General features: G+C 43.0%; 1 protein-coding gene across 9 annotated transcripts in view; it reads right to left on the bottom strand.

The window, feature by feature from the left end:
* Positions 1-12,497, bottom strand: part of LOC306787691 (RNA-binding protein Musashi homolog 2) — a 218,196-nt gene that overhangs the window by 6,397 nt on the left and 199,302 nt on the right. For 4 of the 9 annotated variants that reach the window (XM_079282910.1, XM_079282913.1, XM_079282914.1 and 1 more), the window contains 2 exons: positions 8,413-8,592; positions 4,186-4,340 (listed from right to left, as the gene is read on the bottom strand). In XM_079282910.1, coding sequence (XP_079139036.1) covers positions 4,186-4,340; positions 8,413-8,592 — 335 coding nt within the window. Of the gene's footprint in view, positions 1-319; positions 391-4,185; positions 4,341-8,412; positions 8,593-12,497 lie in introns of all 9 variants that reach the window. The other 5 variants (XM_079282911.1, XM_079282912.1, XM_079282915.1 and 2 more) reach the window with 3 other exon arrangements.

Below are 12,497 nucleotides of genomic sequence, written 5' to 3'. Positions count from 1 at the left end.
GAGTGTGTGTTAATAAGAAAAAGGAAGAAAAACTGGTAGCATGTGTGTGTGTGTGTGTGTGTGACTGAAGTTTGAACTTCTTCCAAGTCACACAAACAATGATTGAATCTGTTTAAATCGATGCTAATCTTCTCTGCCGTCGTCGTTACAGACCACCTCGCCACAGCACAGGGCTCCAGATTTATGGAGGCAAACCTCCCGTCACACACTCACACTTTACTGCCAGCTCAGTCACTTTGACGGGGAAGGCGAATAAACAAGAGGATGATGTGATGAACATGTATTAGAATAGAAATGCACAGTAAGTAAAATGCAATACCTCTGATGAGATGGCAACCGGCCACCTGTTCAATGGTATCCATTTGTAAAAGCTGTCGCAATCAACGGGCCCTAAAAGTGTACAGTTAGTGCTTTTGTCAGTATGCATTTCAAGGAGAGAAAAAGGTGAGTATCATATCATGAATGTGAACGTTTTGATTCAGTTTGATCATGTTCAGTAGCAGAGCAGCAGACAGTCTGTAATGCAAGATCATTGTGTCGTCCTGCAATGGAGAAAACAGTGCATGCTGCAAAACGACTCCAGGAAGTATCGGACTCATGATCCCATACTGTGTTACATACTTTAACTTCAGATGCTAGCACTTCCTATGACGGTCTATAATCTATTGTAAACATACTTATAATGCATCATAATCTGCTTATAGTATATAATCATCATCATAAACACTCATAGATATTCGTAACGCTTTATAACAGCAATCACAACGTATTATAAAACATATTTTACAATGTTGTGTTCATCTTCTTGCATAGATTTAATGATATGTTTGGACTTCTCTCATCACACACAACCACCACTCAGAGAGACTAATAAGTGCATTATAATACAGGGACCATAATGCATTATAAAAGATATAATGTATTTCAACTATTAATTCATTACAACTAGGAATCACACTACGATCCTCGCCTCTATGTCATTAAGTATGCGTTATGATGAGGTATTATTCTGATAAACTCATGAGTGCTCATAACTATAGTTATACAATGCTATAAACAGATTATAAAGCAGGATAAGTATGTTCATGATGCATCATAGACATGATTGAAAGTGTTTCCCTTCATTTTATTTTCTATATCAGGTGACAATCAGTGAAAAATAGTGTAAACTAAAAAATGTCAATGAGACAATAAAAGACACACAACCCCCATTCATGGCAACACACACAGTTGATTAGAGCTGAAAGCGAGCAGAGAAAAGGATCATAAAGAGCCCTCAGTGAGATCAGTGTGCTCTGGAGGGTTGAATGGTCTTCATTATGAAGCTATCAGGACCGACAGGTCTGCACAAACCCTTGGATTGAAAAGAGATGCACTTTCAACAGCGATTATCTGTCTTCATCACTTCAATCGACTAATTGCACTCTAATTGTCTTGCATGAAAAAAAAACCCCAGTTAAGTTCATTACTGCTCCTTCACAGTGGCTGTTTTGATATTGGCTAAAGGGATTAATAAAACCACTGGAGCGTAGGACCGAAGCGACAAATCAGAGGCTCTGAAGTCACCCGCGAGGTTGTGACATACGATGATCAGACGACGTGTATTCAGTTCAACAGCATCCTCGGTCATAAAGATGAATTATAAAGCACATTTTAGTTCTGAATCATTTCCCATTTTAATGTTCTGAATAGAGAGATCATCTCGCCGAGAGCTGCCGCATCACCTCTCTGCTTTATTGCACTCGGTTTGATTCACTGGGTAATTCTCAAGTGGCGATTTAGTATTTAATATCAGAGGCACAATTTGACATTCTGCACGGGAGGCACAAAACCTGGCCTCTGTGTTTTTAATATACATCAGCCTTTTAAAAGACTTTTAAGGTAAATGTGACAAAAATATATTTCTCCAGAATTCATCCTATTTGTTGCATGTTTCTACATTCTGTAACACAGCGTGGTTACAAACCGTTGCAACGAAAGGAAAATAATGTTAACAAATGGCCTCATTTCCATCTGTGAACTATCTGCTGCTCAATCTGCTTTGAAAACGAGCCAGCGTGGTCTTTCATAACAAATATTGTGCTTCCTACACTGAGACCAGCAGATTATCGCAGATAGCCAGCGGACCTAAAACAATTAATAAGAGAGGCTTTGCTTGGGAAGCCAAAAAAAGCCAACACGACGTATTTTTCTGTTCAGCTTTTCTGTTAAGCTCTGTTTTCGTTTGGACATCATCAATCCATTACACGTATTTATCAAAACCTAAAATGAGCTATTTCTGCCCATTTGGTCCCAGTGGCACTTTTCCACAGCCACAAGCTGACTGCTTATTAGGTCTCACAGTCACTTCATCCTGGCTAAGCCGTTAGAATTAGTCCCATTGATTCTACGTACCGCACGCTCTGATGCATCTCCTGTGCTACTCCTCACAACAGAGATGCCCCAAAGTGTAGCAGCCATTCCACAAAGTAAGTCACACAACCATTAAATACCAAGAAAAAAATGAAAATAATGACTCAAATTTAGAAAGAGTGTCTTCACCCTGTCGCCTTGCAGTGCTAATGGGCCTGCTGTTATTCCACCTCAGTTAAGCCATGCGTGAATTAGCTTCTTACAGAAAAGCAGGTGTTATTTTCATAAGCTTTCCTGCGTCACTCAGTTCAGTCATGTAAAACAGTACAAACATGGCCCAGCAAGACGGGCAGCGAGTCGCAGAACGTAGCCCCCGCTGCACCTTGCTAGGGGCCATAAAATTCCGATGGCAACATATTTGAGACTAATTATTCAGTGAGGTCCGGGGTAGACCCACACACACGCTAAGTAAACAAAGCGCTGATCGAGTCTTCTGTCGGGGAGTTTGAACGTTGTCCCTTTGTTGAAAACAAGGTCCTGAACATAAGAGGAAGATGAAGAGCTACTCGCTAATTAAGAGGAAATTGAATTTGGCTGGGTTTGAACGGTAACATTTGAATGTCTGGGTTGTACAGTGTGAAGTCTTTGCCTGTTTTTAGAACGGCTAATTTAGCAACACTGAAACATTCATAACGTAACGAGATTATGTTGGATTTATGAATCACTGATGGATTACAACCGTGATCGGTTTTAAGTGGGCGAGCGCACAGTAACTAAAGGAAGCACACAAAACAACACGGGATACGAGTCTGTGACGGTGACACTGAGATAGGATGGACGATATAAAATACGTTCTTATCAGAGAACTTATAATTGCTGCGTACTTTATGTGTTACAAAACACCATTTAATATTCATGTACCAGTTATAAATCAGGTTGCTTCTTTATTTCAGCTTGGTTGAAGTTACTCCTCAGATGATCTCTTTAAGACTTTGGGGTTATAATGAAAGAGAACCTCATTTTATAAATGATGTTCCCCAATTTTTATTGCGTGCCACTATCTTGCCAGGCCATGTTTTCATCGTCACCTTGCTTATTTACGGGTTGCTGCACATCAACTAAACTGACACACACGGGGACAAGACAGACATCGGTGCACATTCACACAGCCACACTGAGGACACCTCTTTGTTACGGCCACCTCTACTGGCCCTGCAGGTCTTACATTGATGGGGTGGACAAGGCAATTGGCAGCATACTGATCAGCAGGAGGAAAAAGCGTGCAACAACACATGGCTGAGAAAAGTACACCTGGACAAGGGCACTGGGAGAGAAGCGACCTAGTGTCCTAGTGACGGAGCAAGCTCAAGCTCTGGGACAGATGGGTTTCTAAAAATAAAGGAAATTTGTTCTGGGAAGGTGACACGGAGTCTGGAGTGAGGTGATTCGGGCAACAGCTAAGGGGAACAAACATTTGCATTTGACACAGATAACTTTGAGAGCTGAGACGGGGTTTGCCCCGGTTGTACAAAATGCTCTTGGGACCTCTGAACTGGATGACTCTTAGAATCTACTGGATGGTTGCTCTGGACTCATCTGGATTTGGGATGTTTGCTTCGAGGCAGGTGGTGGTTGTTTTGATCAAGAGTATTAAGTCCTTTACCAGTTAGAAAGCCCTACTCCTTACCATAAAAGTCTAATGTCACATTACAATCACAGGCAGCATGCATCGGTTTAGTGTCGTATTTTAGTGGCGGTATTCGCACACAGGGGGAGGCAACTGAGCTCAAGGTGCGGCCAGACACGACAGGCAGTCTGCATCCGAGTACTCACTGTGATGCTGGGGCCAAACCCAGAGCCGGGCTGAGGGCTAGCAGCACTGATGTAGTTGCCCACAGCTGAATCCTGGCTGCCAGGTCCGTACAGGTCAGCCACAGGCCCTGGACTGTTGGCACCAGGGAAACCTCCAGGCCTTGAGGGGTTGGCGCCTGCATACAAACACAGCGGGGGGAGCAGAGCAGCTCAGAAACACCCAACAGCCATCGGTGCGACTCTTACTTGCTACGACTCAAAGGGAAACGTTTAAATCAAAAGAACACGCTACTGGATTCATGTTTGTCTCGAAGGACTTGCTCATAGTTCACAGTCAAAATACTCGTGGGTAATAAAGCTTATCAATGTCATTTGACATCAAACAACAAAAACAGGTGCAGGATTTAGATTTAACATGATTTTAAAGAGCCAGAATTGGGGGTGAATCCAGTATGATATTCTGAGTATAATCTACATGCTGTGTGTATTATGCAGAGGAGTAACATTCACTTTGTAGAGTCATGCACAACACAAAACAAGCACTCTGCTAGAAATACTTCCACCATGCTAATAAACTAGTAAGGTTGCAGTGTCAATGTTGCCATGCATAGTGTGAAGGAGCCTGTAAAGCATAATTCGCTGTTGAATAAGAAGAGTAACACAGGATCGTTGTATATTACCGATTTAAGATTTCACTGGAGAGTTCTGAACCCAGGCATTTGAGATATGCTACTTTATGCTTTCCTGTACGACCTATGAGTCACAGTTAACGGCAAGAAACTGCTAAAAATATTCTCCATTATTTCAGCCGTGTGCTTCAGCTTTCCTGTCTGCTGGTTGTAACTTCAGGCATAAAGCAAAAGAGGTACGCGAGACAAGAGAAAGGAGGCATAAAGGGGAAATATAAAAGCGTGACCTGACTTCATATGCAGGTCCAAACTCGGGGGGGATAAAAAAGAAATACTGTACATGACTTCCCACCTTTGCCCTGTGAGTAAGAGCAACTCTGACTCATAAAATGTCTTTTGAAACTCCAGATGCCAACTAAAGGCCACTAACACTTGCAATGCAGGAAAAAAACACACACACAGCAGTCGGGGAGAAAGAAAAACGCAGTGATCTCTTAACAGCAATCTCCTCTGCTGTCAGCTTCACATGACCCTCCGTCTCACCCTCATTCACAGACAAGACTGTGAGAAAAAAAAAAAAAACTGTATTAAAGAGAAAAATCTCCCGACCACAGGAAAATGCTCGATCTTGTGTATTTACGAGCTCATGAGCCCTATGATGCACGAGAGGAAGGCCTCGTAGAACAAGGACGGAAAAACAGAGCGAAACTGCGGCACGTCCGAATGTGTCGACACGCACAGTATACAAACTGGATCATTGTCGGCGTGTTTAACATATCGCGACTCCGTCTATCAAAGATCTATTAGGCCTTTAACTGAACCACGTTCAATTAATATATTAATCAATTTCCTGCATTTCTGCATTTTATTTCTTACACTGTTTCTTTAATTGTTTTTAAATCTCCTTTTCTTTTGCCTTGTGTTTTGATGCTTTTAATGGTTTTATGTGAAGCACTTTGAATTACCTTGTTGTTGAAATGTGCTATACAAATAAACTTGCCTTGCCTTAGACACGCTAGGTCCAACGGGAAGCACCTGGAAACATATCTGCACAAACACTCCAGAGAGATGAAGCCATCTCACTAAACACACACGTCTAGTGGGGATGATGCTGCTGTTTAACCGTGAGGACTTTGCACAGTGAGCAGCTAGTGCTCTTATCTTGCCTGCACAGCCCCCCCCCCCCCCCCCCCCCCAGTAGGCTAGCGTATTATATAATTAAGGACTTTTTCAGTCAAAATGGCAATCCTCATTTTCTATGACTGGTGATTTTCTTTGTGTGGCTCGCTCCTCTCCACGTGAAACTGTTTTTAAAATTCATTTTTTGAAAACGTTGAGGCTGCAATGCTTCTGAATTAGATTTTGGGAGCCAAATTGTTGTAGTGTGTTACTATTCATACACTGTTTTACATAAGGAATGACGGTGCGAAATCTTTCTTATGCTTTCCTTTGGTACTCGCAGAAACATCCGACTGTTAAGAGAAAAGCATTTGATGCTCGGGGAGACTTCTTTGAGAGAGAAAGAATAAACGAATGAATGTCGAACTCTATACAGGACACTGTGTGCTAACGTTGCCAGTCTGTGTGTCTTCCAGGTTCCATTTGCTTCATTTTTGATTCACTTAAATGTCGTGCTGAAGTACAGACGTCGGCACTGTGCACAAGGGAACAGCATTTATCGAGGAGATATTTGCCTTCAACATGCATATATATCCTGTTCTCCCTCTCAGGCTAGCAATCTGCGCGGCACAATCTCCACCTGTGGACTGAGCGCTTTGCGAGGAGCAGGGCGGCCCCGCCACAGCATTTGCACAGTAATGGCGTGATAAATGAAACACGGGTAATCTACGACCTGTGGCTGGTAATCATCATCACAAGGCACCGAATGGACACAAAAGAAAACAATTATACTTCCTGAAAACCATTCTCCTTATCTACTTAAAACAAACATCCGAGAAAAAAAACTTTAATGTGCTCTCTGATTCTCATATCATTAGGGTCAAGGTTGGCTACAAATATAAACTCTATTTCACAGACAACAGGCACAGAAAGTGTGTTGACTCACTCGTGTCCTCTCAGGTCAGAAGAACCTGGGCTTTGAGCAAAACTCAAACAAAGAACAGCCGCCGGTCCAGAGCGACTTACAGTAGCTGCTGCTGCTAAAGACCGGAGGGTTGATCTGTACCTTTACTACTCTCATGTCAGCTCTAACGTGTATATCTGCAGTGGTGTAAAGTAGTCGGGATCCTTCTTCCCCTGCCATGCACGCTGTCTCTGGAATCAAACACTTCACACTGCTGATCTGTAGAAAGTGAAGCGTATGGTGAACTATGTCCGGGAGCGCTGTCACACTTGCGCGAGTGTTGTGACGATGACACTAAAACAGCAGGCCGACAAGAAACCCTTCAGAAACATCACGTCTGTGCGGCCGTCTCTATGCAGCCTGTCTGTGGTTTTTTTTCGCCGTTTGCTGGACGGACAGACTGGAGGAAATGCCAACATCTGCTCGGGGCAGCTGGCCAACACTTCAAACCATTCGGGTGGAGAGTTGGACCCACACTTACACGCTCACTTTATTAGTCCAAAAGGGTGTTTTTAAAATATTTTTGCTGTTATTGCGAAGTGGGGGGGAAGACGAGACTTGAAGGGCGCGGCAGGATTCATGCCCAGCGGGGAACGTGAGTCTCCTGAGACGGGGAACCTAACCGCTGTGTGTAGGTCAGCGCTGTCACCCACAGCGAGGCAATGAAGGCACCACACTAAACCCAGACCTCCTTACGACTCCCTCAGATGAAGTAAACATTGGTGGTACGTCATGTCAGTGCAAACATGATCACGAGCATATAACTAACATACAAATACTGTAGGATTGAAAAAAAGAATAATCTTCTGTCTACCTTCATGACTTTATGAATTTGTTTTACGCACTGCGTGCAGGTGTTGAAATGTCAAAGTGGAGTATATTTTACTTTAGAAAGCTACGGTTACGTAAGGTAGACGAGAGAACATCGAGCGCACAAGATGAAAATGTGCTTGTGTTGCAGAGTAATGGCTGTATTATGCAAAGATGTTGTCTTTTAAGTGTCTGACATCGTGCAGCAGTTCCACTGATTTCTTAGTCAGACTCTCTCACACACGAATAACACGAGCAATCATTCCTACACTTAAAATACTGAAAGGGCTCGACTAAAAAGAAACGACTCTCACTCTCACACTTAACTCGTTCCTTCGCTGTTCAAAATTCACATAAACTTGAGCTGTGTTAGAGAGGCATCATCAGTAGTTATTTTGTTCACATGCAAATGAAGGAGGACATTCTGTATGTGTCTGCCCCGTATGTGCAAGCAGGGGCTGGAACATAACTTCACAAAGGAACAGAAAATCTACATGTAAAACTGAAACAAAGGAGGAAGAACATGCAATCTGCTACATTGTCAGCAAGACCTGTCTATATAGGTTGTATTTCTAAGGGGGGGGGAGGGTTGTTTTTTTTGGTTTCCTTAACAAAAGAAGGGAAAATCTATAAAAACAAAAAAGATTCGATCATCTGCATGGAATAATGTCATGAATCAAACTGAAAAGTCCAAAAAGTGGATGAGATAGATGCGCATATACAAACCTGGGTTCTTAAACTGATCCGGGCTGTGTAGGTGCTGGAGGGGGGAGTTGCAGGCGGAGGTGGCATGCTCACTGTGCAGCATCTGAGCCGCTTGGGGCCCCAGGGAGCCATAGTCAGCAAAGGAGCAGGGCCCCCCCCTCTGGTCACTGGGCGTAGAGTAAAACCCATAATCGGGGAGGCCTGGGAGATACAGTATAGGGGGGAGGGGACTCCATCATTGTGGAAAACAACTCTTTCAATGTCAAAGTCAGTGTCCAGATTGTTAAGCATAGCTTGGTGGTGCGCACACCGCTTTTTAGAATACATCCTTGAGTTTTGTCTGTTTTAATTGCCCCCCCCCCCCCCCCCCATGCCCCCCTCCCCAGCAGCTCCTACCATGTGGCCAGGCCCCCTTGGCATGTGGTCCGTGTTTGATACGCTCAGCTCTATCATATACATTCGCTGTAACAATTATTATGGATACATGCTATCTCTCCCTGACATGACACAATTTAAACCTCCTCATTTACTCTTCATACCTTTGGCTTGATTCAAATGGACCAATAACAACACATGCTAAACAAACAGTCAGGCCACAGCTTTAGATATTTGGGCTTTTGCACAATTGACCTTTGCCCCGTATGTAATCGTGATCATCAAGGAGTGAGATGAAAACTGAAGAATCATTAAAACACAGGGCAATACATTTCTCATTTCAAACCGACAATTCTTGGTCGACACACCTGAAGGAAGCTTTTGTCATTTGAATGAAAAGAAACAATAATTAATTTAAAGCATTTTTTATTATGTGAATGAGATATAGAGATATAGGCGTTCATGTTTATTGATGACTGTGAAATACGCCCCCGTCTCAGATTGGCCTCTTCCAATGATTCTCTCCTCGACACAGATGGCGGATTATCAACAGTTTAGAAAATGTCTTTCAGCAATAAGTCGTGCTGGCGTTTATTGCTTGTCCTCTTAATCTGAGACAAGCTGCTCATATAAAGAGTGCAATTAAAAGAAACCGCTGCTTCTCACACCTCCTTGATAACAGAGTTAATCTACTCAGGAGGGACTGAGATTGGTGACACCGGCTTTTTCCATGCTGGGTTTCCCCCTGCTGTGTGTTTTTGTATTTTTTATTTTGGGTCCTGGAGCGAACAGCCATTCAAAGCCACTTCACCTCTACCCATTCAGAGTGAGACAGTCCACTTCTGCCATGTGGAATGCAAGCACCCGCCATGTTTCTCTCTCTCCGCCAATGCTTTTTAGCACTCTGATCTCACCACTTGTCTGCCCACTCATCAAATTATAGGCTCCAAATACGGCAGGCTTCCCACGTACGTCACCATAATGCCTGACACATTGAACAAAGCTCAAGAACCAATCATTCCATTTACTTCACTTAGACAAATGTCACAGAACATTGATTGGCCTCGCTAATGAGGAAAACTGAATCAATGGAATAATTATAACGGAAAAAAAACATTTGACAATAGAGCAAACCGTGTTGCTGGGAATTCATACAGAAGCCATTCCAAATATGTCAGCAGCTCAGAACAGTGGAGAGACTGGACGCAAACAGGCCTTACTTTCCCTTTTGTGATGCCTTCACGATGCTTCATTGCTTTCACATGTTGCACAGTTGACCATAAACCGTGTTGTGTCTAAAGAAGTCAAGTTGCAGGTAGATATATAAAAGATTGCTTCACTCGTGAAAAGAAAAAAATATGGTGACAGATAATCATAAAGTGTTTATATATTTAGACAAAGCCCACATTCAATTAAGAGTGCTTTGAGTTTTAAATCAAAATATTATTAGCAGCAAATTATTGAAGTGGGTGTTGCTTCAAAATTGGACAGGGAAGTCATTTCCATTTGAGATAAGCTTCTAATTGTCAGTAACTGAAGCACATTAAACTGGGCAGACGCTTTGTTTTCTTTAATCCTGTTGTGTCAACTCACATTACAGGTTTCTGCTGAGCCACAAGCTGCCACTTGTATGATCACACAGTACGGATCGACGTGCACGAGGAAGCCTACACTGTAAATACAGGACGCCGATGTCCATCGACAGTTAGGTTTCTCTGTAGATGACCAATGTCCTCAACAATGTTTGCGGGGAAAAAAAGGGAGAAAGGCAGCATTACTTTGAGAAAAGCAGGAAGATATTATTTCTTCTGCTGTGGGGGAAATGAAGAGATGTTTCTATATTGTGAATACCATTTATCCAGGTAATGAAGTTTGCAAAGTTTTCAGACACGGCATGCCGTCGCGCTGTCCGCAGGTGCGGCAGGCTCGGGTAAGAAACTTTTGTTTGCCGATACAGAGAAAGGAGTTTGACTCGTGCACAAACACGCGGGCACAGAAACTCAAAGCCATATATTTTCATCAGTGGCGATCAGTTCTGCAGGACGAGACTGGGCAGAGTGTGCCCACAGCTGCATGAGTATCACCGATCATATCACTGTGCCACAGACCTCCCCACTATTAATATTCACACAATCTATCCAGAACAATGGGGCCTTTCTTGGACTCCCGCTTTTTTTTTCTTCCACTGGCCACTAATTGGATGTAATTACTCATCTACAAAACAAATGAGCGTGCTGAGGTTGCCTTGGAGACTAGATCAGGGGACCCAGCAGTGCGAATCGTTCGCAGGGCTTCATTTATACTGGTAATTATCTACCCTACCCCCCCCCCCCCCACACCCTCTTTCCCTTCTGCCCTCGATGACCAGAGCTGGCTGCGAAGCGACGGCGAGGGGGGAGTGTCTTGCAGTCATCTGTTACTGACATCATCGGGGTGGCTCTCTGTAAGTGGATAAATGCCCTGCTCTCGTTCCCACTTTGCCAGGTGACTGCCTTTAAGGAGGAATCACAAACCTTGAAAGCACTGCGGCTCTTTTTCTCACCGGTTGGAAAATAAAACTCATCACGCCGATGATAAAATACAGCGTCATGCTCCCTGGCCTGTTGGGACTTATAAATATTTTCATAAGTTCGCCAGTGTTCTGCACCAAATTTGGGATTATCTTCTCATTAAATGTCAGAGAAACATATAAAATAACCTGCTATAACACTAGAAGCAACTTATATTGAACAGCAAAACCTGTATTTGTGATATTTATTGCTAAAATCAGTAATGTTCGCAGACAAAAGGCCTTTACTTTTCATCTATACGTCGACTCTTTGAATATACTTTACATGCACCCGTCATTTCTACAGGGAACAATGGGAACAGGGGGAATCTAACAATCTATTAACATAAGTTATTTCCATTTCTGCAAGGAATCATTCTTCATGCAGCCGCTCCTCCCTTTCCCTCGGCGGCGCCGGCAGTGATTCCTCGGTGGCCATCAAACCACATCACTCTACAGAAGATGTCAATAAACCTGACATGCTGCTTCTCAAATTAGCTTTGAATATCAGAGCTAGCGTAATTAGCTTTTCCATTTTCACCAATGCTGTTTAAAAATAGCGTGAAAGAAACGAACAGCTCTTTTTGCGGTATAGCCTTGCTTTTCACTTTCCATTTGAAATAATCTTTTCTGAATGAATGGCTGAGTAATTAACAGCACTAGACACCCTTTTTCGGAGAGCACAGACATTTCATAAATAATACATATTTAATGTCTTGTCATTGTCTGTTCAGAGAAGCTTGGCTAATTAATTTTAACAGATGATTTCTTCTTGCATTTACTCACCCATACTCAGGCTTTCAGATTTTTTTTTTTTACTTTTGATGTTATGCCTGCTCTTCTTCCCTTTTCTTCCTGTTTCGTTCCAGAAATGGAGAAAGGTAACAGAGCTACTGATTTGGGTTTACCTTGCAGCCTTGGTTGGGTAATGATAGTGGGAAGTTACAGAGGAAGAGGCATTGTGAACACTGGATCGTGGGTAAAACAATGTGCAACTAATCAGTGCACTCTAATTTGCACACTAAATGATTTCAATGCCGATTTTGAACCGGTGTGGGGATCTGGTCTCGCTGGGACTGAGAAAGGGCACTCAGTTGTCGGCAGTCGGCACAGATTACCCCCATCCTGAGCAGCGTCGGAGCTGACAGGCCTGGCCTTTTGGCTGAACACTTTTTTTTTCAAA

The sequence above is a fragment of the Melanostigma gelatinosum genome, assembly GCF_949748355.1.
Source record: "Melanostigma gelatinosum genome assembly, chromosome: 14".
In the NCBI taxonomy this organism is placed as follows: Eukaryota; Metazoa; Chordata; class Actinopteri; order Perciformes; family Zoarcidae; genus Melanostigma; species Melanostigma gelatinosum.
Note: the sequence above shows the minus strand (reverse complement) of the source record. Positions and strands in the feature narration are given on the sequence as shown.